At 41.5% G+C, this 25,711-nt stretch overlaps 2 protein-coding genes across 5 annotated transcripts in view; one reads left to right on the top strand and one right to left on the bottom strand.

The window, feature by feature from the left end:
- Nucleotides 1-729: 729 nt before the first annotated feature.
- LOC135489677 (insulin-degrading enzyme-like) overlaps nt 730-25,711 on the bottom strand; it is a 47,454-nt gene continuing 22,472 nt past the window's right edge. For 2 of the 4 annotated variants that reach the window (XR_010447193.1, XR_010447192.1), the window contains exons 25-27: nt 24,046-24,204; nt 13,240-14,854; nt 8,734-12,658 (exon numbers count right to left, since the gene is read on the bottom strand). Coding sequence is in view for 2 of the 4 variants with exons in the window: in XM_064775152.1 (XP_064631222.1) it covers nt 14,747-14,854; nt 24,046-24,204 (267 nt within the window). In the remaining 2 variants the exon portion in view is untranslated. Of the gene's footprint in view, nt 3,018-8,733; nt 14,855-24,045; nt 24,205-25,711 lie in introns of those variants that run through there. The other 2 variants (XM_064775153.1, XM_064775152.1) reach the window with 2 other exon arrangements.
- On the top strand, nt 17,548-24,020 carry LOC135489678 (uncharacterized). Its single transcript, XM_064775154.1, has 2 exons — nt 17,548-17,646; nt 21,976-24,020. Exon 2 carries the CDS (start codon nt 21,988-21,990, stop codon nt 23,491-23,493), a length of 1,506 nt encoding a protein of 501 aa, XP_064631224.1. The 5' UTR covers nt 17,548-17,646; nt 21,976-21,987; the 3' UTR covers nt 23,494-24,020.

The raw sequence follows: 25,711 nt of genomic DNA, 5'->3' as shown, positions 1-25,711 counted from the left end.
CGCTACTTTAACCCATTACCCCGCCCCTCGAGCACATCTCGCATGCAGACCCACGCACGGCCCTCATCACGCACTCCTGTCCAATCCCAGTATCCATTATACAACCCATCGATAGATCGCGCTGAGCCATCGACCGATGTTTGCACAAACGACAGATCCAGAGATGGCGCTGCGCGATCAATCGATAGCGCAAATCGGTCGATAACGCCTATTACATATACATTTGGATCTAAAGATACTGGGCCTACTATGGACTGATTTCAAGCACCATATTAGGCGGCGAGAGGAAGAAAACGATTGTAAAACAAGCATGGACAACACTTATTGGAGCCTCAATTGTGAAACTTCAACTATCATATTCCCTCCAAGATCCCCAGATCTGACTGCACACGTTAAATCAGAATTTTATTGCGTCTCTTTGAAGGGAGGGGCATTGTGTTCCTAGACACACCATCAAGGCACTCGGCCTTCAGGAATACGAGATGATTCCGGACCTGGATTTAGCACGCTCCAAGTTCAGAGTTTCGATTCTCCGGGGTGGTCAAACCAGGATCACTTGAAGATGTACTGGACATCCCAGCGCTTTTCCTGATCAAAAATTGAGGCAAAAACGCATTTGATTCAGGCTTACCATCAGTGTTTACATCACCAGAAGTCCATTGTTCGACATAGCAACATTATATCCCGAGATAACAGAAATGAAAACAAGGCGTTATTTTTTCACACATTTTTAATAATTATATTCTTTTGTTTCCTTTCACATTTTCTTCACACCCACAATGACATCCACTCAACTCAGCGTCGACAATTCGCCACATGAACATCGTATCGGGTGATTTCATTTTACAACCTGAAGCGCTCAATCAAGAGGCAATGAACAAGAACGCTTTTGAGGAATAGGACAAGCAATAAAAGTTTTTTCGTCGATTTGGTAATCAATAATATTTTAAATGCCTGTTCACTGACCAATCAATTGCCGCCTTTTAACGGCTGTCGGAGTCGCGCAATGAAAACATTGGCACCCTCAATTTGATTCCCAAGTACTCATATGATGGAGAAAGCGTCGTCTCTTCGCCGGACAGCATAGGTTTCCTACGGTTTGCCTGGTTTCCTCCTTCAGTAAAACTCGCAAACATATTGTCTAAAGAGCCAATAATGAGCAAAGTCAGCTTTTCCTCAGGACTCGTTTTGTTTAAAATTGCGACAATTTATTGATGATTTAGGACGGAAAAGGTGAAATGTGGCAGAGGTATTAACCCATATACGGTAGAATCTCTCTATTAAGAACACCCACTGGACTGACAAGTGCTGTCCTTAATAGAGAGGTATCCTGATTAGAGAGGTCAAATTGAATGGAGACAACCAATTTGGGACCAAAACTAGTGTCCTTAATTGAGAGGTGTCCGCTAAGAGAGGTTCTACTGTATATTTATATTGTTATACTTCATTTTGATAGGCAAGAAAAAAACCGATTAAATTCAAGTTGGATATGTTCTAAACAGGAGATGAGATTCTCTGTTATTTTGATATACATGTAGAATGCAAATATAAGACATAACACTATAGAAGTTAAAGGTTATTTTAAATGCAGTCCACTCTCTACTGACATGGACTTCAAGATGGAGAACAACTGAAATCTAGATACAGTATTCGAGAATTATGCATGCAGATATGAGAAATCGGGAAGAAGTTGTGCAAAACTAGTTGATAATTTGATTGAGTTGTTATTTTCTTATTTGTCAAGACAATTATAATACAGAGGTTGCACACCGTCGCCCCTCCCACTCTGAGGCGGCTCCCTTTTCGCATATTCTGTCATCAGTTGACAAGACTTCCGGTGAAAACAGCTTGAGCATTGAAGCGATTTCCGACTCCAACCCATTGCCTGATGCGTCATATAATAATCATAACTAGAATTGTCAGTTGAGTCTTAGCAGACTCTGGAGTCTCCGCCTCATTGTAGGCGTATTGTTCGCATTGTGAATGGAAGGGGGATTGAGAAATTGTCTGGGTGAGAGTGGATGTTGGGATAAGACGATCGATTCGGTTGATTGGAGGGGAAAAAGACGAAATAATGTGGTCTTAGTGGTAGGGAGGGGGTTAAGAGTGATATAAATTTATGTTCTGAAGAATTATGGGACATTTGTTTAGTTTTGTTGCAAGAGCGGGGAGGGGTGAAGGGGGAGACCGAATTATGTCGTCTTTTTCATAAGGACATTTTGAGATGAGCCCTTGAGGAAGGGATGTGAAGCCGCAGTTGAATGTGCGCTTCGTATGAATGGAAGGAATGAATGTATAAACAAGAGGCCCAAGGGCCTGGCGCTCAGCTGAAATGGATAGGTGAAGGCAAGGGCCAAGTGTGTGTCGGTACCGTTATTATGAGGCAACGTGAAGCTATAACGTCTAGCACGCAGAAGTGCTGATGCGAAAGACCTTCTTGCTATATCAGTGCATGCTGAAGTACTGAGTTGACGTCACCCTGCTATTATGACGTAAAGTCATTTCTATTGCCGTTGCAGTAGTTGGGTGTGTGATGACGTCAAGGAGTTGTGTTGTACGTGATGTCAAAGAGTGGAGTCCTTGTCTTCATGCAGCGTAGGTGGAACTAATAACATGCACATGGACACAAGGTACATAATTATTACAGTGTATTTTGTGAGGTGGGGCCTGGTGCTTTACAATGGTCAAATGAACCGACTGTTGTCTGGACATTGATGAAGTGGATGCAGCCAAATGTTTGGGACGGTCTTTTTTGTATGTGAAGAAAAGAAGATAAAGAGTTGGTTAACAAAATGAACTTTATTGGTGCGGCAGATATTTGATGCCTTTCGGCAGATATTTGAAGCGCCTTGCGGCAGATATTTGTTGCCTTGCGGCAGATATTTGATAACGCTCTCCGGGAATGGAAAGCAGTAAAACGAGTAAGCACACCTAACTCTGAATGTGGGAACAGCAAGTGCTTTCCTGGACTTGAAATGTGCCAACGACTCCTCTTGCAATAACCAACAACAGTTAATCTGTAAAAAAAGAGAAGAGAAATTAACACTGACTGAATAAAAAAGGGTGACATAGACGGGGAAATGTACACCACCGGATACAGTCTGTGCTTGATCAGGCATCGGTCAGATGATATCCTGAACAAGGCATCCATGGAAACAAATCCAGAAAGAGACTTAACCTTCGAAGGGCACACTTATTACTCAGTGAAAAGTCAGTCCTGTGGGCTGTTTTCCAATTCAAAATAAAAGTGTAACCTCTTTAAATTAGTCTCACAGACTGAACCATAACACTCAACAGCCAACCGTGCCCACATGATGTGAGCCGAGAGCTGGGCTTAAAGATGAGCGAGTGGTGTACTACATTTTGAAAATTGTCTATCGTCTACGACATGTGACAGAACAGGATCTAGTGGACTTAATGATGAGGTACTATCAAATAAGGTGTCCATCAAATGAATCATGAGGGCCTGTTGAGTTATACTCTAAGCCTGTCCTATAGCCTTATAGGGCTAGGCTATGGTTTTTGTCTTTTTTACAGCTACAGTACAGCCATGCACAGCGCAGTGTACAGACAGTACAGGATTGCAAACCAAAAACACGAGCATTGCTGCGTAACGAAACTGCAGTGGAATTCATACTACGATGTCATAATGTGACTTTCAAAATAATTGTAAACAAACGTAAATGGCGAAATTTGTTGCAAAATTGCCAACCACAACAACTCAGGGACCGTAGCCAAAATGGCCGACGGCGAATTCTCCGGTCGCTAGCGCAGTCCATAAACAAGCATCAATTTTACCAACTTTGGGCGCAAGCTTGGTCATCAAAGTTACAGAACTGTTAGAAATACATCCAAACAACATATATATACAGTTAAAAGTGCATAAAAATCCCGTTTCAACCTCCGGGCGCAACCTTTTTTTCTCCGCCAGACGCCGGGCCCTACCGGTCGTTATTTAGTGCGACCGCCACCAGAGTGTTTATCAGAATATCACGATCTTTCGCCGTTTTAATAGCGCGTTTTAGGCAGATTAATCAATTATTACATGCATGCATTATATATCACCGAAATGATAATTGCGTAGGCTATTTGAAACTAAGTTCAGATATTATTTTTGATCTTTGAATTGAATTTAGGCGAGTGATTTTTGACACCCGGTCGACATATCAGGACTTGCAAAATTCACGCGAGATCGCTTGCATCATCGGCACGTTTGAAAACCGAATTTCACAAATTCCACAAATATTTATCACATACCATATGTATCACCACAAAGGTAACTCTCTAGACTATTTGAAACCAAGTTCAGATACTTATTTTCACAAAAATTCGAAGCTATGCAAGCGATTTTTCAGTGGGAGAGATCGACGGAAACAAATTTCTCGCTCTAAAATGACATGAGACGAGCACCAACTTTCGCTAATTTGTGCACAAAATTTCCGCAATATTATAAAAAACTATCGATAAATCTGAATTATATAGACTCTTTTCAGTACCTAAACAAATTTCAGGTACATGGTCATGTTGATTAAAAGAGTATCAACCGATTGAACATGAGAAAGTTCACTCCTCTTCATTGAAGCAGCGACTACCGCCATTTTTAAATGGTGGCATCTCTTCTATCGATCGGCCAATCAGCGGCACTGCTTGCAAAAAGTTGAGCCACCGCCAAATTTGAAATCGCCAAAATTCAGTCAATGTGCCTGCAGCGCCAACTGGCGGTGAAAACTATATTAATTCCATTAAAAGTAAAAAATGAAAAAATATTAAAAAATATTCAGCCACATTTGAAAACAATATTTGCTCTGTGGACCGAGGTACAAAGGGAAAGAAATCTAAACGCGAAATGACCTCATTCTCTTAATACAGGTCGGATCGCGCTGATTTTTCGTGTTTTGAGTTCACCTTGGGCAACTCCTAATTTAGCACCGTCAACGAAGTGGCTAGGCCTTCTCAATCAGAAATGTCCAATTTTGTCCACAGATGGGTCCCTAGATGGATGGATGGATGGATTGCAGGACGGACACCATTTGAACAGCTATTCTACTAGCTCCGCTGACTTTGTCAGCTGAGCTAATAAAAATGAATAATATTAATTTTGTTTATTGATTGCTGGTGTATTTCAAGCAATATATATCATTGACAATAGTTATGATTGCGATTAGGTTTGCAGTATACTCATTCCGAAAATGTTTGGGTGGCTTTTATTGTTGTTATTGCCATTTGGTTGAAATGGCCCGTTTGTTGTTATGCTGCGTTCCAACGACAACTTCCTGTTTGCTTGGCGTGGCTGGTGACGATGACGACGACGACGTTTTCTTCGAAGGGGTAGTGTGATTTGAGCTTGTGGACGATCTCTTCAAGGGTGATGGGGATGATGTCATTGAAGTTGGTGATGAAGTTTACTTTGAAGGGGTGGTGTAATTTGTGGTTGTGGAGTACGTTATCTTCAAGGGTGAAGCTGATGATGATGATGATGATGGCGGCGATGACATGGTTACTGCAAGAGGTAAATAAAGATATGAGCCACAGGCCGACTTAAATTCGCCACATACTGTGGAAAGTGCTATAGATCCACGTCGGTAGGCCTACAGCACATTTTCACCGAATAACGTGGACTAACTATACGTCCAGGAACTAAAAATGCTCTCCGACCAAAATCCAGTGCATGGATGATCAGCCGTGAATGCACACAGCCATGCATGTTGACAAAAACAAAACAAAAACATCGCACTTTCACTTCAGCGGAGCGATGGTTTATGTGCGAAAAAAGACTGATCAAGGCAACATAAGTGTCCAGAAGGGAAGAACACATTCTTGAAACTCAGCCGCTTTAATTCACTGCCGTTTTTTCTTATTTCATAGCCCATAAACTCCAAATATTATATTATATTTACCGGTATTATAGAAAAATGCTTCGATGGTGTAGACTAGTCCCTGGTCTTTATCCATTATGTTTCTCCATATGTGCAGCCAATATGTAATACACATAACGCGGGGCACCAGTCATCGAACCGGTATGGCGAGGTTTATTGGTTAAAAATTTACATGTATTGCGCTATGCATGCCCATAGCACTTTCGCGGCTGTAACCCAGATTGACTTCTTAGTTCATGGACACCCTCGTTTTATCGATGTTTTGCAATGCATTGCCGTGTTCATGTACATATGAAGCTTTCACCTGGAGACGAGAGTTTGCTGGAATAATTTCTTGAGGAGAATAACTTGAGGAGAATAATACCCTAGTACAAAAGTCTCAGCCGATGGCGGAGACTAATAATGTCCCGGATTTTTATAAACTCCTCGGTAATGAAACTGTTAAAGCGCTGTGGGATATCACATTATTACGCCAGTCTCCACAGAAATCAATCAGGGGTTTCCCAATGACCACAAGGCGCTCACTTGAACTCGACCAGTAGGGGAACCACGCAGTGACTCGGCCTGGAGTCGAATCCACGACCTCCTGATCATGAGCCCAGCTCTCTTCCACTGCACCACCGCTTCCCATTTGCCTCATTTTGGAAGTTTTTATGCCACTCATCTTTTGTTGACACGTGGCGGCATGGACAAATGCAATTACGTTGACAAAAGTTTGCCATTCCAAGTCGCTTCTCATGGGATGAACGCAACCTGCTCTTTGACTCCCTTACCCACTCCAACTTGAAATTGGAGTCAGCAATGGGAGTTGGGACGGTGTGCAACCTCTCTTATGTAACGTTAACGGAAAGAAAACCACCCAAGACAAAGACAGAACACTTCCGCATGACTGCAGAGTTACACCCAATCACTGCAGTTTAGGAGGCAAACAGAAATACTCCATTACCTTTCTAACCTAACCACCTCATCAGATTCTACTGTTATTTCATATAAGATAAGACAGCTAAACAGAACATAATGAACCTTGAACTAATTTGATTCCTTTGTTCTTATTTTTGACAAGACAAGCATAATACTGGGAGGTTAAGATCAGCCCTGACTCCGAGAACCAGAATGGAGAAGAATGCCAAGTCAGTCTCGGAAGTCACAAAGAACATTTGCAGTTGCATATATATTCACTGCTGTGGGAAGTACAAGTAAATCATAGTCAGAAGACACTTACGATTTGAAGACCCGCATTCCATTGGTCTTAAATTGAGTAACCTCATTGAACTGATGATGTCGGAGACTGAATGCAATCACCACATTCTCGGAGTCCGGGTCGATCTTAACCTCGCTAATGACAGCGAGTGTAAAATTACCCACCTAAGACAGAGACAGAACATAGAGTTATCAGTACACCAGACTAAAGTACTATTAAGGTCCAGCCATGACAATTTTAGGAGGCAATTGGAGCTACTTAATAGCTTGCCAGGTTGATGGGGAATTTGGTTGTAATCAAGAGATGTCAAGGTCTGTACATGGTTGAATTAGGCTGAATACACGTAGAGCTCACGTTGTTACATGTAGAATCACAATGAGTAATAATGTGAATCATATGTAAATCCAGTGTAAACCCTTGATTTACATTAAAGTCGTAGTTCCACCGCGCCATCTGTCGCCCGTCTAAATTAGCCCCTGATTAGCCCCATCGAGCTCGATGGGGCTAATAGACACGGGGATTTGACACACGGGTCTATTTAGACACGGCAATTCATAGGTGTAAGCGCAAAAGACATGGGGGATTTGATGGGTGGAAATACGACTATAGTTCACATTGTCACATGCTACATGTCCAAAGAGTAGGCTGAATGGGATTTATGATGTCACTTTTCGTCGTCGTTATCCTTCTGTCACATCATGTGTTCAAGCCAATATAACAAACGTGTGTGTGACAAGTGCCTTGTGACTCGTGAATCGTAAGAAATAACAACATGAATCATATGTAAACCACGACTTATAGTTTACACTTGACATCGAGCCAATAACTGACAAATCCAGGTCAATGTGTCACGGAACATTACCCTTATTGACATCATATAGTCAATTTAACATTTCTAGACCCGCCAATAGATTCACAAAAGAAAACAGAACTGTACAATCAACTAAAATCAAATAACAGAATAATTGTAAATAAAAGATTATAACAATTTTTCTTACATGGTCGAGTCTGGGTAGGACTGAAGTTGATATACTTCCAATATTTTACATGATAATCAATATGAGAACAGGGTAACATATACGTAGAAGACTCTTTGTCCTGTTTCACAAGTCAAGCTTCATGAGTTTAGGGATGTGACACAGCCCATATGACCTATGACACAGCCCATATGGCCAGTGACACAGCCCATTGACCTGTGACAAAGCCCATATGACCTGTGACACAGCCCATATGACCTGTGACACAGCCCATATGACCTGTGGCATAGCCCATTATGACCTGTGACACAGCCCATATGACCTGTGACACAGCCCATATGACCTGTGACACAGCCCATTATGACCTGTGACACAGCCCATATGACCTGTGACACAGCCCATATGACCTGTGACACAGCCCATATGACCTGTGGCACAGCCCATTATGACCTGTGACACAGCCCATATGACCTGTGACACAGCCCATATGACCTGTGACACAGCCCATATGACCTGTGACACAGCCCATATGAACTGTGACACAGCCCATTATGATCTGTGACACAGCCCATATGACCTGTGACACAGCCCATATGACCTGTGACACAGCCCATATGACCTGTGACACAGCCCATTATGACCTGTGACACAGCCCATATGACCTGTGACACAGCCCATATGACCTGTGACACAGCCCATTATGACCTGTGACACAGCCCATATGACCTATGACACAGCCCATATGACCTGCGACACAGCCCATATGACATGCTACACAGCCCATATGACCTGTGACATAACTGACGGTCACCGCCTGACGTGCTCCAGAGAAGATCAGTTTGTATCTAAATTATGATTACTACTGCAATGAGTGATAAAAGGCCCACTTGTCTGCAGACAGCTGTGGTTAAAATCAAACAGACTTGATGTTTATTGGACGCTGCAGCACTTTACACAATTGGTGTTAGGCAGGTTGATATAACATGACTAATACTAATAGCAACAAGAGGCCCAAGGTCCTGGCGCTCAGCTGAGTTAATATCATTTTATATCTTCCCGGTGTTTAGTTCATTATGCATGAAAATGGCATGCTCCATGGTACATGTATTTGATATCCTTTTGCGTTCACTACGGTACCAATGTTTTTGGTTGACATAATTATGCCACTGTTCATTCCTCAATCCTGACCATAATTCGGGTGAAATCATCGTATGAAAATATTCACCGAAACATGAAGTTTATGCCATGAATGAGGATACTCATTGTCATAGCCTCGTTTACAAGTACGAAGTATTTTCCCGCGAATATTCAAAACTGCTTGGCTCCTTGCCAGTTAAATAACATGTGACTATACACAAAATAGAAAACTTTGATGGAAATTGTAAATCTTTTTTTTTTCTATCAGGGGAAACAAGCTGATGATGATCAAATAAATCATTCATGAGAAATCGTTTTGTTGCTGAAGCTTGCATGACGAAGTTAATGCTAAACCTTTTCTTGTGCTCTACTGCGCCACCGTAGTTTTCTATTTAGACCAGCGATGACGTCATTTCTGGTGATTCCCTACGTTGTCCAATGAGCGCTTTTTAAAATGTGCCATTTGGTATTGTACAGTATGCAATGTATTTTTTCAGCGCTGCCAGTTGCCGAACAGAATGCCGTAGCTCCCTCAATTTCCAATCAATTTTTATGGGAGTGACATTATTGTATTGCTTAGAATGTCTACTTTTTACTCATGAAAGAATCGTAGAACTAAAACTTAATAGGCGAACAGAATCATGCCGATTCACTGCACATACTGTGGGAATTCTCCACTTCAAAATACATCGGCGATGTCATCGCGAACAGAGCATGCACTTCCGATATCGTTTTCACAGAAATGTGGCCAAATTTTCAAGAACTAATTTCTGAAAGTAGTCCCTAAAGACCTTATGACTACCACTGAAACGAACTAGTGATAATATCGCCTACCAGACTCCTTTTTAAGCAGAAAATTGGGCACTTGAGTGTCATTGAGTTCCAAATAAGATTATTGCACATGGCGTAAACAACATGCCGCCATTTTGTCTCCGCTTCGGTATTTCGCACGCCGCTTATAATGCACCTTCTCAATTAAAACCAACATAATAAGGCCTAACATCGTTGATTGAATAGGAACACCACACAAAACACAATAAAGTGGGGGTACAATCGATTACGAAGCTGAAGTGAACAGTGATTTATTCCTGGAGCTACTGCTTTTGTTGTGTTGCTGCCATGTTTTGAGAACTGGCAAATAGGAGACTTCATTGATGGCTGACGTCATCGGGCGGGAATTTGAATCGGCAGAAATAATTAAAAGGCAGGTAGCGCCCTCTCCTGTTAAAATTTTGAACTTTTTCTCAATAAAATAGATTTTCAAGAATTTTATCTTAATATTAGAGCATATTTCGACTAATTCTGCTGCTCCTAGGCCGATATAGGCCAGTTTCCTTCATGCACTCTCGCTCGCAGGAAGTAGGTCGAATAGCGACAAATTTTGTTTTGAAAGTAGAGTTTTACCAGAAGTATCCAGAAATGCAAAATTGAAGTCTCTAGGTCTTACGGTTACAAAATGTGCACCATGAGTTTAACGGATGGACGGATGGATGGATGGATGGATGGATGGATGGATGGATGGATGGATGGATGGATGGATGGATGGACAGACGGACGCCACTGAACAACTTATTTGACAAGCTCGGCTGACTTAGTCAGCTGAGCTAAAAATGTACAAGCTCGCCTTATATATTTTTGCTAACAGAATCATGTGCAGGAGATCAACCTCATGAAGAACACCTTGAAAGCCCCTTAATTATTTCCGCCCAAAATTGAGAAAAACAAAGCCATGAACCCTCAGATACATTTGACAGAAACCATAACAAAAAACGAGACAAAGCTATCCAGAACAAGAGGCCCAAGGGCCTGGCGCTCAGCTGAGTTGTTGCTGCGTTGTTCGTATATATTACATTACTCGTCAAACTCTACTAAACTAAGGACTCAAAGCCTAAGGATATTAGCTTCTGGATGTGTAACAGTGAATTACGGTAGACTGGCGCAATCTACTTCAAGCAAGCTCCACCCTTGCAATGTGTGCGCAAACAGATAACCTAACCTATATTGGACCATCAATTCTACACACAGCAACATGATTCATCCTCAGCTGTTACCATGATGATGATGATGATGATGATCCTTTTCGCAAATTGGTCGTCTTCTGTCTTTCTTCCACACTTTAGTGCCACCGGATGTAGTCTGCCCTTGTGGAGGGAGCCTTTCAGCACAGGACACAAGAATCCATGCGAATTGAATCACATGGAGAGACTAGCCCAATCACCCGCTTTTGGCTGGGTAGAAATGGGTAAATCTCGCAGACTGGACCTTAAACTCTACTGCCAACGTGTGAGGCCGGTCTGACAGATGAGCAAGTAGGGTCCACCTAATGCAGAAGGCACCAGTTTCCCTAACTAAAAGGGTAACATTAACAAAATGCCCTACCCAACTCTATTATTGCCTAAAGGCCTGTGTACACTAGTAAAATATTAGCAACATTTTTACAACATTTCCAGTTGCAACAAATGTTGCAAAAATGTTGCGTAGTGTGTACAGAGCAAAACGCGTCTTACATTTACAACATGTTGTAAATTGTTGTAAAATTGTTGTAAAATTGTTGTAAAATTGTTGCAAATTAAATGCAATGCAATTCTTTGTTGCATGTTGTAAAAATGTTGCAAACTCTTCAGCCAATCAGAAATAGGATTTGCGTCATGTGATCTACCTGAGGTCATGTGACTTGAACAAGAAGCAGGTATAGCAACTCTCAAGTGAGTGTCTTGCTTCGTAGGGTGATGAAACCTTTTCTAGAAGTTTCATCCATTCGCAAGAAGTTTTTGTATGACGGCTTGTCAGTCAGCCGCAACTCCTTTAACAGGCAGTGGTATGCCCCATGATCTACCCTCATTTTGATCCAGGGCCTGGTCCATATTCTCTTTGGTTATTTCGCCGCCTCTTCCGTCTCTCAACAATGACAGCTAAAATTGCTGCAGAAGCACTCAAAACACATCTTCTCTCCTTGGAATCATCCATTTTCCCTCCAAAATACCTATTTCCCTTTGTTCCCACTAAAAACTTTGCAACAATTTACCAACATGTTGTAAAAATGTTGCTAATTTGTTGCAATTTTGTTGCTAGTGTACACAGGGCCTTGAAGGGCTTGTTGCAAAATTGTTGTAAAAATGTTGCTAATATTTTACTAGTGTACACCCTGCTTAAGTCAAGTGAAACTCTTACAAACCTTAGCAGAATGCCACCATTGAAATGTTGATAGCAAGTAAAAACTTTAAACAGATAGACTTGATTTTTTTAACCAACTGCCACATGCGGTTTTCTTTATTGAGTCAATTTTGAGGTAAGTATTACAGAATGAAACACTTGAATACTAAAATTGAATGGCTCTTCTGATGATTGCACTGGTGAACACCGAAGTCGATGGGATGTGCAAAGTCATAGCTCGATCCTCTCTCTTGGTCATCTGTGATGTGGTCACCAAATATGTTCAAATGCAGCTGCAGTAGTGCAGATCATTCCTGCAAAACATGATGAGGAGATAACATTTTAATTTTGATAGATAGCTGAGCTAGCCAAGTTTTAAATCAAATACAAGGCCAACAACAACTGATAAGGCGCTAGGGCCGAATGATCAAGGAAGTTCATTGAGAATACATTGTGATAAGAGTGATGAATCGGCCCCGTTTGAAGCATTGCGCTATGTACAGTGTGCATGTGTCAGTGTGTATCAGCTATCGCATTTACTGTTTGTTGACATTTCAAATCGCCGGAGTGGATCCTCAATTACACTGTTTTTGTACATTGGCAACCTTACCCGATGATATCAGAACGATGTTTATTATTGTCTTGTTTATTCACATTAGTTCTGCTATGTGACAAGTTATTTGTTGAGTAATCCATGATTTAAAGCCGGACTTTGACATCGTTTCTCAGACCAAGCTGCATTTCGCAGATCGTTTTTCAACGATCGTCGACGAACTATTTCAAATTAATCACATCCAATTAAACAATCCAAGCCTTCCCTAATGTCATCAACATGCAATAACACAAGCAGCCAAATATTATCGCCTATGAAATTGTGGATTTAATGAGAACTTACCTCCGAATTGACAGAACGCGATCTATTCCATAGCATGGTCTCCTTACGTCTGAACTGCGCAGACTCCGAGACGTGACGTTCGCTGCACGTGGGATAACTCGCGCGAAATTTAAAATGCTCCTCTTGGGGGTGCTCACTAAATTGCGCCAGTAACACCACCTGGTGAGAAATTCATGAACCACGCCTATTGATAATGAAAGAGAAAGCTTTGCTCTATAAGATTAGATTTGATTCATGATCCCCAACTTAAAGAATTAGGAGAAATCAGCTGCTGGCAAAGTTTTTGGAAAATTTCGCTCGGTGCCACCTAGTGGCCAAACCGCTCATCCTGCCGGACCCACATTTGGTCTATTCAGGAGTCCTGAAGGGTCTCAATGCCTCAGAGGGAAAATCAATCGCCTATCCGCCATAGTTTTGAAACGTGCCTGTTTAACGGACAGACAGACAGACAGACAGACAGACAGACAGACGGACATTCATTCTACCATTTACTCATATGAATAGCTCAGCTTGTCAGCTGAGCTAAAAAAAGATTTATAGACAGTTCAGGGCTCAGTTGTTTGGTGCCAGCGTTGGTTTTGTAACAAACGCTGGCACCAATTTTACTTGGTGCCAGGTCAATAGACTTTATATAAGTTAAGAAAAAATACCAGTATCAGCGACAAAACTTGACCAACCAGGCCCCGCTATAGTAAATGCATTGAACAATGCCCTGCACATATACATGCTTCCCAATTGGTGGCTTGCATTGGAACTAACTTTTTCCCCCTTGTCCGTCATTAAAGGCATTCAAGTGTGTTGGTCAACCATGACTATCTCGTTTGTCCCTCCACCATAAGGCCTAGTTTCACCTTATGACATCACTATTTTGGACACTCGGCGCCCCATTTCTGGAAAGGTGTATAAAGTGTGGCATTCAAGACTCCCGACCCACACCGACAATTTCAGGCTCCATTATTTAGCAGATGAAGGCCATTGGCTTCATCAACTGCCACCAATATTTTCAGGGTTACAATTACCGAACAACTACCATTCATTATACATCAACCAAGCCTATTTTTTTTGTAATCACACACAAACTAATAGGCTATCCATTAACTTTCAAGTAACTACAGACATTCAAAACTTCAGTGTAAAGTTATAACTATGTAAAGTTATCAAAATTCTGGAAAAACAGTGGTCAAAACTGCCACATGTCCATACTAGACAGGGCATGCGCTGGGTCAAAATTCTAATTCGCCACAGATACTGGAAATGTGAAAGAAATGTGTCAAATTCTTCTCTTTTTCAATTTTTCATTTAGCCACAGAGACAAATGTTGGTGTCAATTTCACTTATTTCCTCAATTATTGCCTGTGGCTAGCCTATTAAATCCCAGCGCCAACCCTGCCAGAAATAAGATATTTTGGGACATAAGGCCACCCTAGTAATCTATTTTGAGTTTCTCTTTCGATTTTCACTTTGTGTCTGAATTTGTTTCCTGACCGAAAAACGCTCCATGTTCTTCTCAGAGCTTTGCCTTACAGAAGGACTCGCCTATAACCATGTGTGGCTTGGGGAGGGGAAACAATCCAAGGGTACGCTTGAAGGCTGGTACATTCTCTATATGAACAGGCTGCAAAGAAAAATAAACCATGTCAATTTATACACTGGAGCAGATTCTGAAAGTATGACATTCAGAGAGTTATCTGGGTCGAGTGGTGAAATGCATCACTGCATACAGCGGACATCTCGAGTGCCTTCCACCAAGTGGTATCTGGAAAAGGTCTGTCTTTAAAATTCTAGTATAAGAAACACCTCTACGCCCATTATAGCAGTGATGGAGGGGGGCTTCATTGTACATCAATGGGCTATGGGCAGCTATAGTATACTAACGCAAAAGAGAATTTGATAATATTATAAAACAACACAACACAATAGCAATATCTGTATCTCTCGCATCTTGACAAATACAGTAGAACCTCCCTATCAAGGACACCCTTGGGACTGAAAAGTACTGTCCTCAATAGAGAGGTGTCCTGATCAGAGAGGTAAAATTGAATGGTAACAACCAATTCGGGACCAAAACCAGTGTCCTTAATAGAGAGGGTGTCCTTATTAGAGAGGTGTCGGCTAAGGGAGGTTCTAATGTACTATGTGCATTACCCGATCTTGTGTTATCGCTCTTGTGAGGATAATGGTTTGGCTTGGTAATCCATACCAGGAACCAACATGGCCATGGGTGGGAGGGGATTAGATGGGGCTAAATTTCAGTTGTACTTAATATGTAGAAGCCTGGGTGTTTCGCCATATTTTCGACAGTCACTTTCGGCACATTTCAAAATACATATGTCGGTGGATAAAATGCTTTTATACAACTAATTAAGGATGTACGCTGTCTATGCAGTATGTAGGTTATGAACACAACCTGCATTAATCAATGTCGGCAAATTAATATGACCTGGACTAGAAATACCACAGGGTACTGCAATAAAGTAATCATAAATAATTTGAACTAAAAATGTCGTTAATATTTGCACTTAAATGGAATATGTAAATATGCAGGGTTCATGGCGCCCATGTTAATACACATGAATCCACTTTTCGGACAATAATGGCATAATCTCCCTATTAACACCTTGGGTGCTGAATAATGGAGATATCCGCCACTCCATGACATATACGCTAGGGTACTGAATGACGAAGATCTCCATCATGAAACAACACAGTAAGTTCCAGGAAGAAATCTTTATTATTTTTATCAATTCTTTGAAAAACAGTAAAAAAGGGTGTAACCTCAGCAAACGGGCGAAAATGCGAAAAAACGCTCAGCACCCAATGTGATAAGGACACCACTGCATTATGGACACCAACGCCAAGTCCAATTGGTGTCCGCAATAGAGAGGTTGTACTGTACCTAAAAATCATCATAGCAATGAAATCACAATCACAGCTGTTGACTCGGGCAAGCCAAACCGGAATTAATTCAACACGCAAAAATATCGTGCAACTCTGTCAAATGTATGTCAACATTGAAAAATATACTTCAACAATTTATAAGTCAAGTCATCATTTTCAAATACGTGGCAACAATTTCAAAAGTATTGTTCAACAATTTAAAAAAATTCGTGCAACATTTAAAAAAATTACATCTCAACAATTTCAAAATTATGGTTCAACAATTTCAAAAATACATCTCAACAATTTCAAATTAAGGAATTGAACCCGAGGCGGAGGACCTTGGTTGAGTTACGAAGACACTCTCGGGTGGAGCTAAAATACAGTCCAAACCCGAGCCGACAGGCGAGGGTTTGGACGAAATTTTAGCTCCACCCGAGAGTGTCTTGGTAACTCAACCAAGGTCCGAAGCCGAGGGTTCAATTTCTATTCTAAAATACCTCAAACTTAAAAAGATAGGCCACGAAAATAACTTAAATATGTGCGAATTTGGCAAATTCCATCCATCGCCGGCCCGGCTGGAGCGCCGGTAGCGCCATTGTTTACATTATATTACGGCAACGTTACAGAAAATGAGACATGTACATTTTGTACAGCGCGCATAGGAAGTCCGCATCGGCTCGCTCAAGTGATGCTAAAATCCGCGCAAATGGGCTATTTGGAGCGTTTTTCTCGGCAAATATGTGTCGTGCTCATTAAAAAACTTAGGGTGGTTGATGCTTCCTTGACTGATTTGTGTTTGAAGCAGTGTTTTGAGCGCCTCAAACTTCTGAAGTGAGCCGAAATTCCATTGACGTGACGTGTGCATGGTTTCCACATTTTAGTGCAACCCGAGGGAACTTTGGTAGAGCATCTTGGTTGCGTGTCCAAAACACTCCGCTCTCAGAACGAGGCTTATGCATTTTCCATTCAAAAGTTGACTTTACGGTACCAAGGTATTTTAGAATTATGATCCAACATTTCAAAAATCCATGCAACATTTTTCAAAAATACATATCAACAATTTCAAAATTATGGTTCAACAATTTCAAAAAAATCATCCAACATCTTTCAAAAATATCTCGCAACATTTTTTTTGTTCAACACTGAAAAATCTAGCAACATTCACGTGACCAAACAAAGTCACATGACCTAGGAATTAATTCAACACGCAAAAAATCTTGCAACTCTGTCAAATTTATCTCAACATTGAAAAATATACTTCAACAATTTATAAGTCAAGTCATCATTTTCAAAATACGTGGCATAGTTGACGCCATCTGCTGTTATTGTTTAATCAAGTATTTTGATGTTATTCATTGGATATTTATTGTCTGCATATTTCAAGTATAATGAATCATATGCGTCCTTTATTACTGCAATTTTAAAAGGACGTAGTGACATTGCACTGGAACACTTGATTATTGAAACGATAGCGTACTTGCTGAACTTGGAGCAAATATCGCCCTCCCTATTTTAATTGTACAAAGGGTATGTATTGAATTTGTGCTGGGGATGACATCAAATTGGGAAATTCGGCGCCGCAAGGATTAAAGGAAAGGGCCCGCCAAAAAATGGGGAGTTTTGGACGGCCCGGTCAAAACCTTAGGCGGGAATAAGGTTTCATTGATAAATATAAGGAGTTTCAAGGCCCCCAAATTACTTGTAAGGTTCAATAGATACTGGCCTTTCATTGGTTTATCGTTTGCGTATCATTTACATACTCTCATCTTGAAAAATATGACAATATTTACGATCACGTTATTGATTTTTGCAACATTTTCGGTAACGCGCCCCTTGCGGATCTGTAAGGTACCATTCGGATGCTTGAAAAATGTTAGTGGCGTGGCTCCATCTGCTACAGCTGTCACCGCGCCGGTGTTAGTCTCACGTCTTGGCGTCTGCACCACCCTTGGGGAACACCTCAATGCCGTTGGCGTACTGACGAGACCAGCGTCTCTAGAGGCTCCGACATTCGCCATGAGCAGTGACAGGTCACTTGGCTGGAATGGCCCCATCTCCTCTTCACTCATGTTCATTGCCGGCAATTCTGGCAAATATCTTGAGTCGTCATGGTTGTCAAACAAGTCTTGGATAATATGCTGCTCCATTTCTTCTGTACTGTTCGGATCAGGGGCCTCGCTCTCCACCGGCCCAGAATCCACCGGCGACTCGAAATCCATACTACTATTCTCTCCATTTTCCATTTTCTCCTCTCTCCAACTCACTACTATCGCTATTGACTGCGTAACATACACTAACATTCTTTCGCTATCATTGCTAACTTCATTTACTAGAACACTGGCCTCTTTGTAGCCGATTATGTAACCCATAGTGGAAACACCTGGCAGCGCCGCCCGGCATGATACACGTGCTACTGGCATATTTATAACTCGTAGTAAATAAGGTTGTAAAAATATGCAAATGAGATGCCGTATATGGAAACCATGACGTCACTAAGCAGTGCTTATTTCTGCTACGGGTGGCGCTGTTGCTTGCTTCTGGAGGCGCTATTCAACCTCTTTAATTCATGTGTGCACGTTTTGTATAGTCATCGCAACTCATTTCTTATTTTTGAGGATAATTTCGACGTCGAAAAATTAATTCTTTGAATCGCGTCATTGATTTTCGTAATACTTCTATGAGTATGCCGCGGATCTACCTTTGTTTTTTCCGTTATCAGTCCTCCTAAACAGCGCCCACCAGCGTCACATATACATGTGTAATTCGAATCCAGGTTAATGTTTAAGTAGACACCGGTAAATTAAACAACAGTAATTTAGACAAAGTAAATTAGACAATGGTTATTCTCGACAACAGTTAATTAGACAATGGTAATCAAGACACAAGGATAGGTAAATTTGACAATTTGAAGAGGTTCAAATCCAATATATCAAAGATGAGGAAAGGTGTTCATTTTTGGAGTTGGGATCATCGTCAGGCTTGTATTTTCCGCCATGTAGGCCTACTGGGGTAAAAGATGGTAGAAACACCCACGGACCTGAGTGTCTTCTCCAAGCACATTTCGCAGAGCTAACAGGTCGGCAGCTTCAAAGTCAATAATGGTGATGCGTGGAGATGGCGAGTATCCCAAAGCATCAGCACATTTCTCGACTAAGGGGACCCAGTACGCCCTGATTATAGGGATTACAATTGCAGTTTAATTGCACCAAGCAAAATTTCACAATTACCCAATCAAAATTTGTTATGAAGGTGTTAAATTTAATTACCTGAGAAACAGTCAATAAGTCAATTGATCAAATTTGTGCTGATAGGCACACGTTGGCAGGGACCAAACTTCCAAGCAACGACGGACAAAAATCACTTTGATAAGTTTTTTGGGTTGCATTTGTCATACTCGTCTTAAAGAACGTTATTCGCAAAACTGGCTTCATCAAGCAAAGCATTTCTTATTGAGCTATATGATAATGCCAATTATGTGACGTATATCCCAACAATCGGGAGTTTCAATAGAATTGTCGGCCTCAGACTGTTTTGAATATTGCGCCTATTTTCCCAGTTATTTGCCTATCGTCACCTTTGACATGTTCCCTCCCTAACTTTAACTTGCGCGCGCGCGCTGAGACAACCCCGCGTCCGTGAGTTGCAATGACGTAACATCCGCTTCAGCTATTTCGATTTGTCAGGGAAGGTCTTCGCGGACTTCGTCCCTCTTTTTTGTGGTTTTTTTGTAACTCTTTATGGTTTGAATCGGGAGGTTTCAAGATTCAGGTAAAAGCAAAATATGTATAGAAACCCCTAGCCCACTGTCATTCAGAATAGTTAAAGGTGTACATCAGAATCAAGGTTTGATTGTCCGTTGTCTTGAATGCTTCGCCAGAGGTTTCGATGAGTGCGCGCGCCTCGTGCGATGCGTACATCTATGCATTGAGCATGCACTCTGTGTACAGGAGCAACGTCTCCCAGCGATTTTACGGTTCCAATATCATTATGTCATGTACTAAGTTGTGAGAATATTTAGGACTGCTTTCAATGATCTGTGTGACAGTAATATGTAGGTTTTAGTTCTCCGTGTAAGACCATGTTGTAGGAAAGACAAATTTGAGGACATTTGTATACTACAAGTATGGTTGTGATGTACTGTTTCTGATTGTGACACATGTTTGTACTATTTCAGAAAACCCCCTGTTATGGTGTTAAAAGGAAGATTAGAAATCGACTCCCGAATTGTTGAGTTTTCCATCCCTGTCTCCACCAAGACAGTTTTATCGAGGGTATTCAAGTGAGACGAAAAACGAACCTAATTTATTTCTATTGGTCAAAATGATTACTTAGACGCAATCTTTCCGAACTGTTCAGTTTAGCTCACTCAGTAGCACTGCTGGCATGGCATGTATTTTGCCAAATACACCCCGAGTGTCTTTTAACCCCTCGAACGAGTGATCATTTCTCATTCATTGTGTGTTCGCAAAAGAAAAGAACAAAAAGCGTTAGGGTCGTCTATTTTTATGGACATCAGTCGTGATTGACCACGTGGCGATCGATTGGCCAATGTGGCGTGATAGTGTATTAATTTTGTACAGAATGATAAGAGCTGTATTTCTATGGAAGCCTTCCATATCAGCGCTGTCATTTCTAGCTCCCCATTGGGTTATTGAAAGTATGTGCGTAAAGGACGACAATGTTTGACAAATAGAAATTCCCGATTGTTCTAGAGATCATGCGTAATTCCAGCTGAAGACGTGTTTTAGAAATGTACATGGTGCACGTGCTGTGTCAGTGCGTATACAGAACACTGATGGATAAAAAGAATCTTAGAAATTAGGCGTGTCGTGCAGCGTATGAAATAGATTTTGAGTGCATGTCAGAGGGCCAAAACCAGATCCTAGCCGGGCAGTCAACGCTAACCAGGCGCCTGAAAAGACCAACAGTTTGGCTTTTTAATGTTTCTGACAGTTTCTCTATGTCAAGGGCTAGAATAAGAGCACTATGTCTGTGCCTTTTGCTAAGGCCAAAACATCTTTTAACCAATGAGCCCTGTGTCGACTCGAGTTTCTTCAGATTACCCTTGCTAATGTTAACTGAGGCCATGCTCTCCACAACTCGGTTTTTGCTTCAACGCAGAGACGGCTAGGATAGCATACCCGCACTTACATAGACTGTAATAGTACTTGGTACAATTTCTAATCCTATCCTCAATATGCTGCAACCTCCATGAATACAAATGCTCCAATTATAACCTAACCATGACTCATTAATGGACGCAGAAACCTGCATTATTTAGTTATATGATTGTACCTATGTTACCCTTTGGTATCAACTGGCTATTTTATTGCCTGTACATTTCAAGTACATTATATAAGAAATAACAGTCAATTAATCAAATTTGTGCTGATAGGCCTAAGATCAAGACAACTCCCGAAATAAAGATCTTCCCTAATCTTTCATAATGGATTGTCTAATAAACCTATCTTTGTGTCTAGTTTACCATTGTCTACTTTACCATTGTCTACTTTACCGTTGTCTAAAATGACCATTGTCTAGATTACCATTATCTTATTCACCATTATCTCAAATAATCATTGTCTAGATTACCGTTGTCTAATTCACTTTATCTAAATTACCGGTGCCGTCTGCCTTGCCGTACACCATATAATTCAGCAGCCATAAACGAAATAAGTACACCATAACACATTTCCTGAAAACTTCATGACATTTGGGTTTGAGAAGGGAGTTGCTCTGTTGTGTTTGTCCTTTTTTCTTTACTCAGGCCGAGTTTCAGTGGCCTGGGCCCTATAAACCAATCCCATTGTGAACCTGACGCCGATCGGCTTGTATTTTGTTATATTTTCTTTTCAGGACCCTGCCGCAATGTTTCGTTCAATGTCCAAGATGGCAAAGACGTCCACCTCTTTCACAAGATGGGCTCCGCTAGGGTTTCAGGTTAACATGAGACAAGTCGTTCCCGCTCGTCTATTAGCGAGTTCCACAGCCAATAACAACCGACGTAACGACAAGCTGGAACCAAAAATCGGGCGGAAACTCGGGAATTATGAAAATTTCCTTTTTGAAACTGGACGCGAGAACGGATGGTCCACTTTCTGTTGTTGTGCCGTCCTTAGATCGGAGATGGAGTTGACGCCGGAACAGATAAGGAAAGCGTTTGAGAACTTACAGAAACGACACACAGTCTTTCGCCTGGTTGTCACCTTGAAGGATGGTGAGAACTACTTCGCCGAAGTTGCCGATGCACCTAACTATGAGATTCTCCAGACCTCGGATCGGAGAGCCGTTATCGCAAGAGCGGAACAAAACAGATTTACGTACGGGCAACTGCTTATGCGATTTAAAGTCCTTACGCCTGAAACTTCTGACCGTGGATTTCTCTATCCGGTAATTATCGCCTCTCAAACATGTGCGTTTGACGGAAAGACACTGAAAGCGAATGTGCTCACTGATCTAGCTTACTTTCTAGAAAAGGCCTTGCTTCAAGACGGAGATGATAACATAGAAAGTCTGCCTATGCTTCCTGTTCGCGAAGACCTTTTAGATCAGTATCCAGATAGCAGATCTAACAACCTAAAGCCTAACGACTGGAATACTCACAAAGACCTTTTGATTAAATTTCTTGAGATGCATAAGCCGAGTCACCCACAACCCTATTCGGGATTAACAGGTTTTGTTTTGGACAAGGAGCAGAATTCACAACTGCTGCATGAGGTGGCCCAACATGATGTTTCATTGAACAGTGTATGCGTTGCTGCACATGCAATGGCATTGTACAGGTTGCAAATTGATTTAGGGCTCCTCTCTGACCAGGGGTGGTCACTGCAATCCCCCTTCGCGGCAGACATGCGGCCTTATGCAAAACCTAAACTCCCTGGGTTCCACGCCGGTGTCTGGGTAGCTGAACTCAGTAACAACATAATAATTCCGGCAAAAATGGCGAGTTGTAATAGTAAAGAGGCTCTCTGGAAGCTCGCAGCCTCCATCCAGAAAGAAACCCGGGAACTTACAGCCGATCCCGAACCGACTCTGGGACATATAAAAGAATACAACGAGTTCTATAAGAAATTTATGTCGGACCGGCAAGCGTATTACCGTGACTATGGTTACCCAGCACAGGACCTGTTCTACATATCAAATTTCGGGAAAATTCCCAATTCGCTCGAAAAAGGAAAAGTTAGTTTACATGAGGTAGAGTTGATAACTGGTACCACAGGATTCACTATCTTTTGTCACGACATTCATCGTCTCAATTCTTCGTCTCTGTTTCACTGGGAACTCTCATACAGTAAGATGCTTGTGTCCGATGAACTGGCCGAAAAGTATCTATCTCTGATAAAGGAAGAACTCGAAAGATCCTTCATGGAGTAGGAAATCGGTGGATGCTGCGGCAATCCGAAGTTAAATGAAAACAATCACCAATCGGATGGAAAAAGTCCACCGAGCTAAGATATCACCAGGAATGTTAGTTATTTGATTTGCAAACATTACGGTGGACTTTTTCATTTTGAATAATATCAACTCACAGAATTGAGGTCATTTTTGGATCGAATAGTATAGGTCTTACATCGTTTTCTAGGTTTTTCGGGGGCCGGAAAGATATACTCTCACAGGCAGTAAACTTGGCCGCGTTTCTCAAATTCTGACACATCTCATGAAAAACGCAAATAAAACAATGTAGAATCACTGGATTTTGAAATAAGATCGTAGGTTGTAAATGGCACCAATTTATATTGCCCAGTACTCCAAAGAGAGAATTTTTTTTTGCACATTGCACTTTTCTGAAATATCATATTCAATAAATCGTTTTCTTATACATCACATAACGGCCCGCCATTAGTCCATTCAGAAACCTGGTAGAGGGCAAATCTAAACTGGATGAAAGACCATACAAAGCACTGGCTAATAAAGTGCTATTCTTACCTCCTTTAGTGTTGGTACAGGGTAAAGATTATTGCCGTCCTTGGCAGGATCCTCCTCGTCATTCTCAGTCTTTGTTGCATCAGACTCATCAGCTGGGGCTGACGATTCGATATGCACAGCTAACTTGCGCCGCTTTGGTGCATCGGCTGCGACATAACTCTAGAAGAGGAAAGACGATTACTTTATGAGACATTACACAAGTCACAGATGGCTGGCCATAAAACTTAGAAGGTATGAAATAAATTATGGTAAGTATAGATAAATGACCAGATTGGAGACTGATCATCCTGTTACAAAGGCCTTGAGAGAGCCCAAACTCTAAAGACCACAGCCTGGAGACTGATCCTCCTGTTACAAACAGCATGATAGAGCCCTTCGTCTAAAGACCACATCCTGGAGACTGATCTTCCTGTTACAAACATCATGATAGAGCCCTAAGTCTAAAGACCACAGCCTGGAGACTGATCCTCCTGTTACAAACACCATGATAGAGCCAGGAGTCTAAAGACAACAGTCTGGAGACTGATCCTCCTGTAATATGAAACGGCCACGAGCCATTGTGCTCACCGTATAGATATTTGGTGGTTGGGAATTCATCCTGGTTAAGAAACATTCTACTTAGTATATAGGTCAAACCAAAGTCGGTACGGCATGTGATGTATCTTTGCTTCGAGTATGTGCCATAAAAATATCACCGAAAACAAGTCAATAATAAGCGAGATATTGCATTTTTTATCTTTTTTAGTTTTGGCCTCCTGGTGGCCAAGTCGAGAATCAGATCTGATCGAAATTTGGTGTCCGAGGTAACATGACGTAGGGAGTGAGGTGTACCAAATTTCAAGTTCATAGCTTTAGCGGTTAAGAAACGTGCCATTGTTACACTCCAACGGCCAATTTACGCCATTGACCTCTGTGACCTTGAAAAGTAGGTCAAATCAAAAACCCATATGATATCTGATTTCTATTTCCAGGAGGACCTACCATAAAAATTATATAGAAAAGGAGTCACTCATAAGAGAGATATCACACTTTTTAGGTTTCCACTTCTGGCCCCCTGGTGGCCAAGTAAAGAATCAGATCGGACTGAAATTCAGTGTCAGATGTAACATGTTATAGGGAGTCATGTGTACCAAATTTCAAGTTCATAGCTTTAGCGGTTAAGAAACGTGCCATAGTTACACTCAAACAGCTAATTCACACCGTTTGACCTCTGTGGCCTTGAAAATTAGGTCAAATCAAAAACCTGTAGGATATGTGATGTATCCTTGCTCTGAGTACCTACCATAAAAATATCATTGAAAACAAGTCGCTATCAAGCAAGATATTGCATTTTTTACCTTTTTTAGTTTTGGCCCCCTGGTGACCAAGTCGAGAATCAGATCAGACCAAAATTCATTGTCAGAGGTCACCTGACCTGGGGGTCCTGTGTACAAAGTTTCACGTTTAGAGCTCTAGCGGTTACGAAACGTGCCACTGTTTTTAAAACAGGATACAAACAACGACGACGACGACGACGGAAACAGCGGTGTTGTATAGACTCTCCTACAGTGAGCCAAAAAGCCATGATAGAGCCAGAAGTCTAAAGACCACAGCCTGGGGACTGATTACCCTTTTACAAGTGCCATGATAGAGCCCGAAGTCTAAAGACCACAGCCTGGAGACTGAT

The sequence above is a fragment of the Lineus longissimus genome, chromosome 6, assembly GCF_910592395.1.
Source record: "Lineus longissimus chromosome 6, tnLinLong1.2, whole genome shotgun sequence".
In the NCBI taxonomy this organism is placed as follows: domain Eukaryota; kingdom Metazoa; phylum Nemertea; class Pilidiophora; order Heteronemertea; family Lineidae; genus Lineus; species Lineus longissimus.
Note: the sequence above shows the minus strand (reverse complement) of the source record. Positions and strands in the feature narration are given on the sequence as shown.

Bases quoted from the DNA above. Each gene is read 5' to 3' on its own strand.
- LOC135489678 (XM_064775154.1), top strand. From the start codon at position 21,988: ATGTTTCGTTCAATGTCCAAGATGGCAAAGACGTCCACCTCTTTCACA.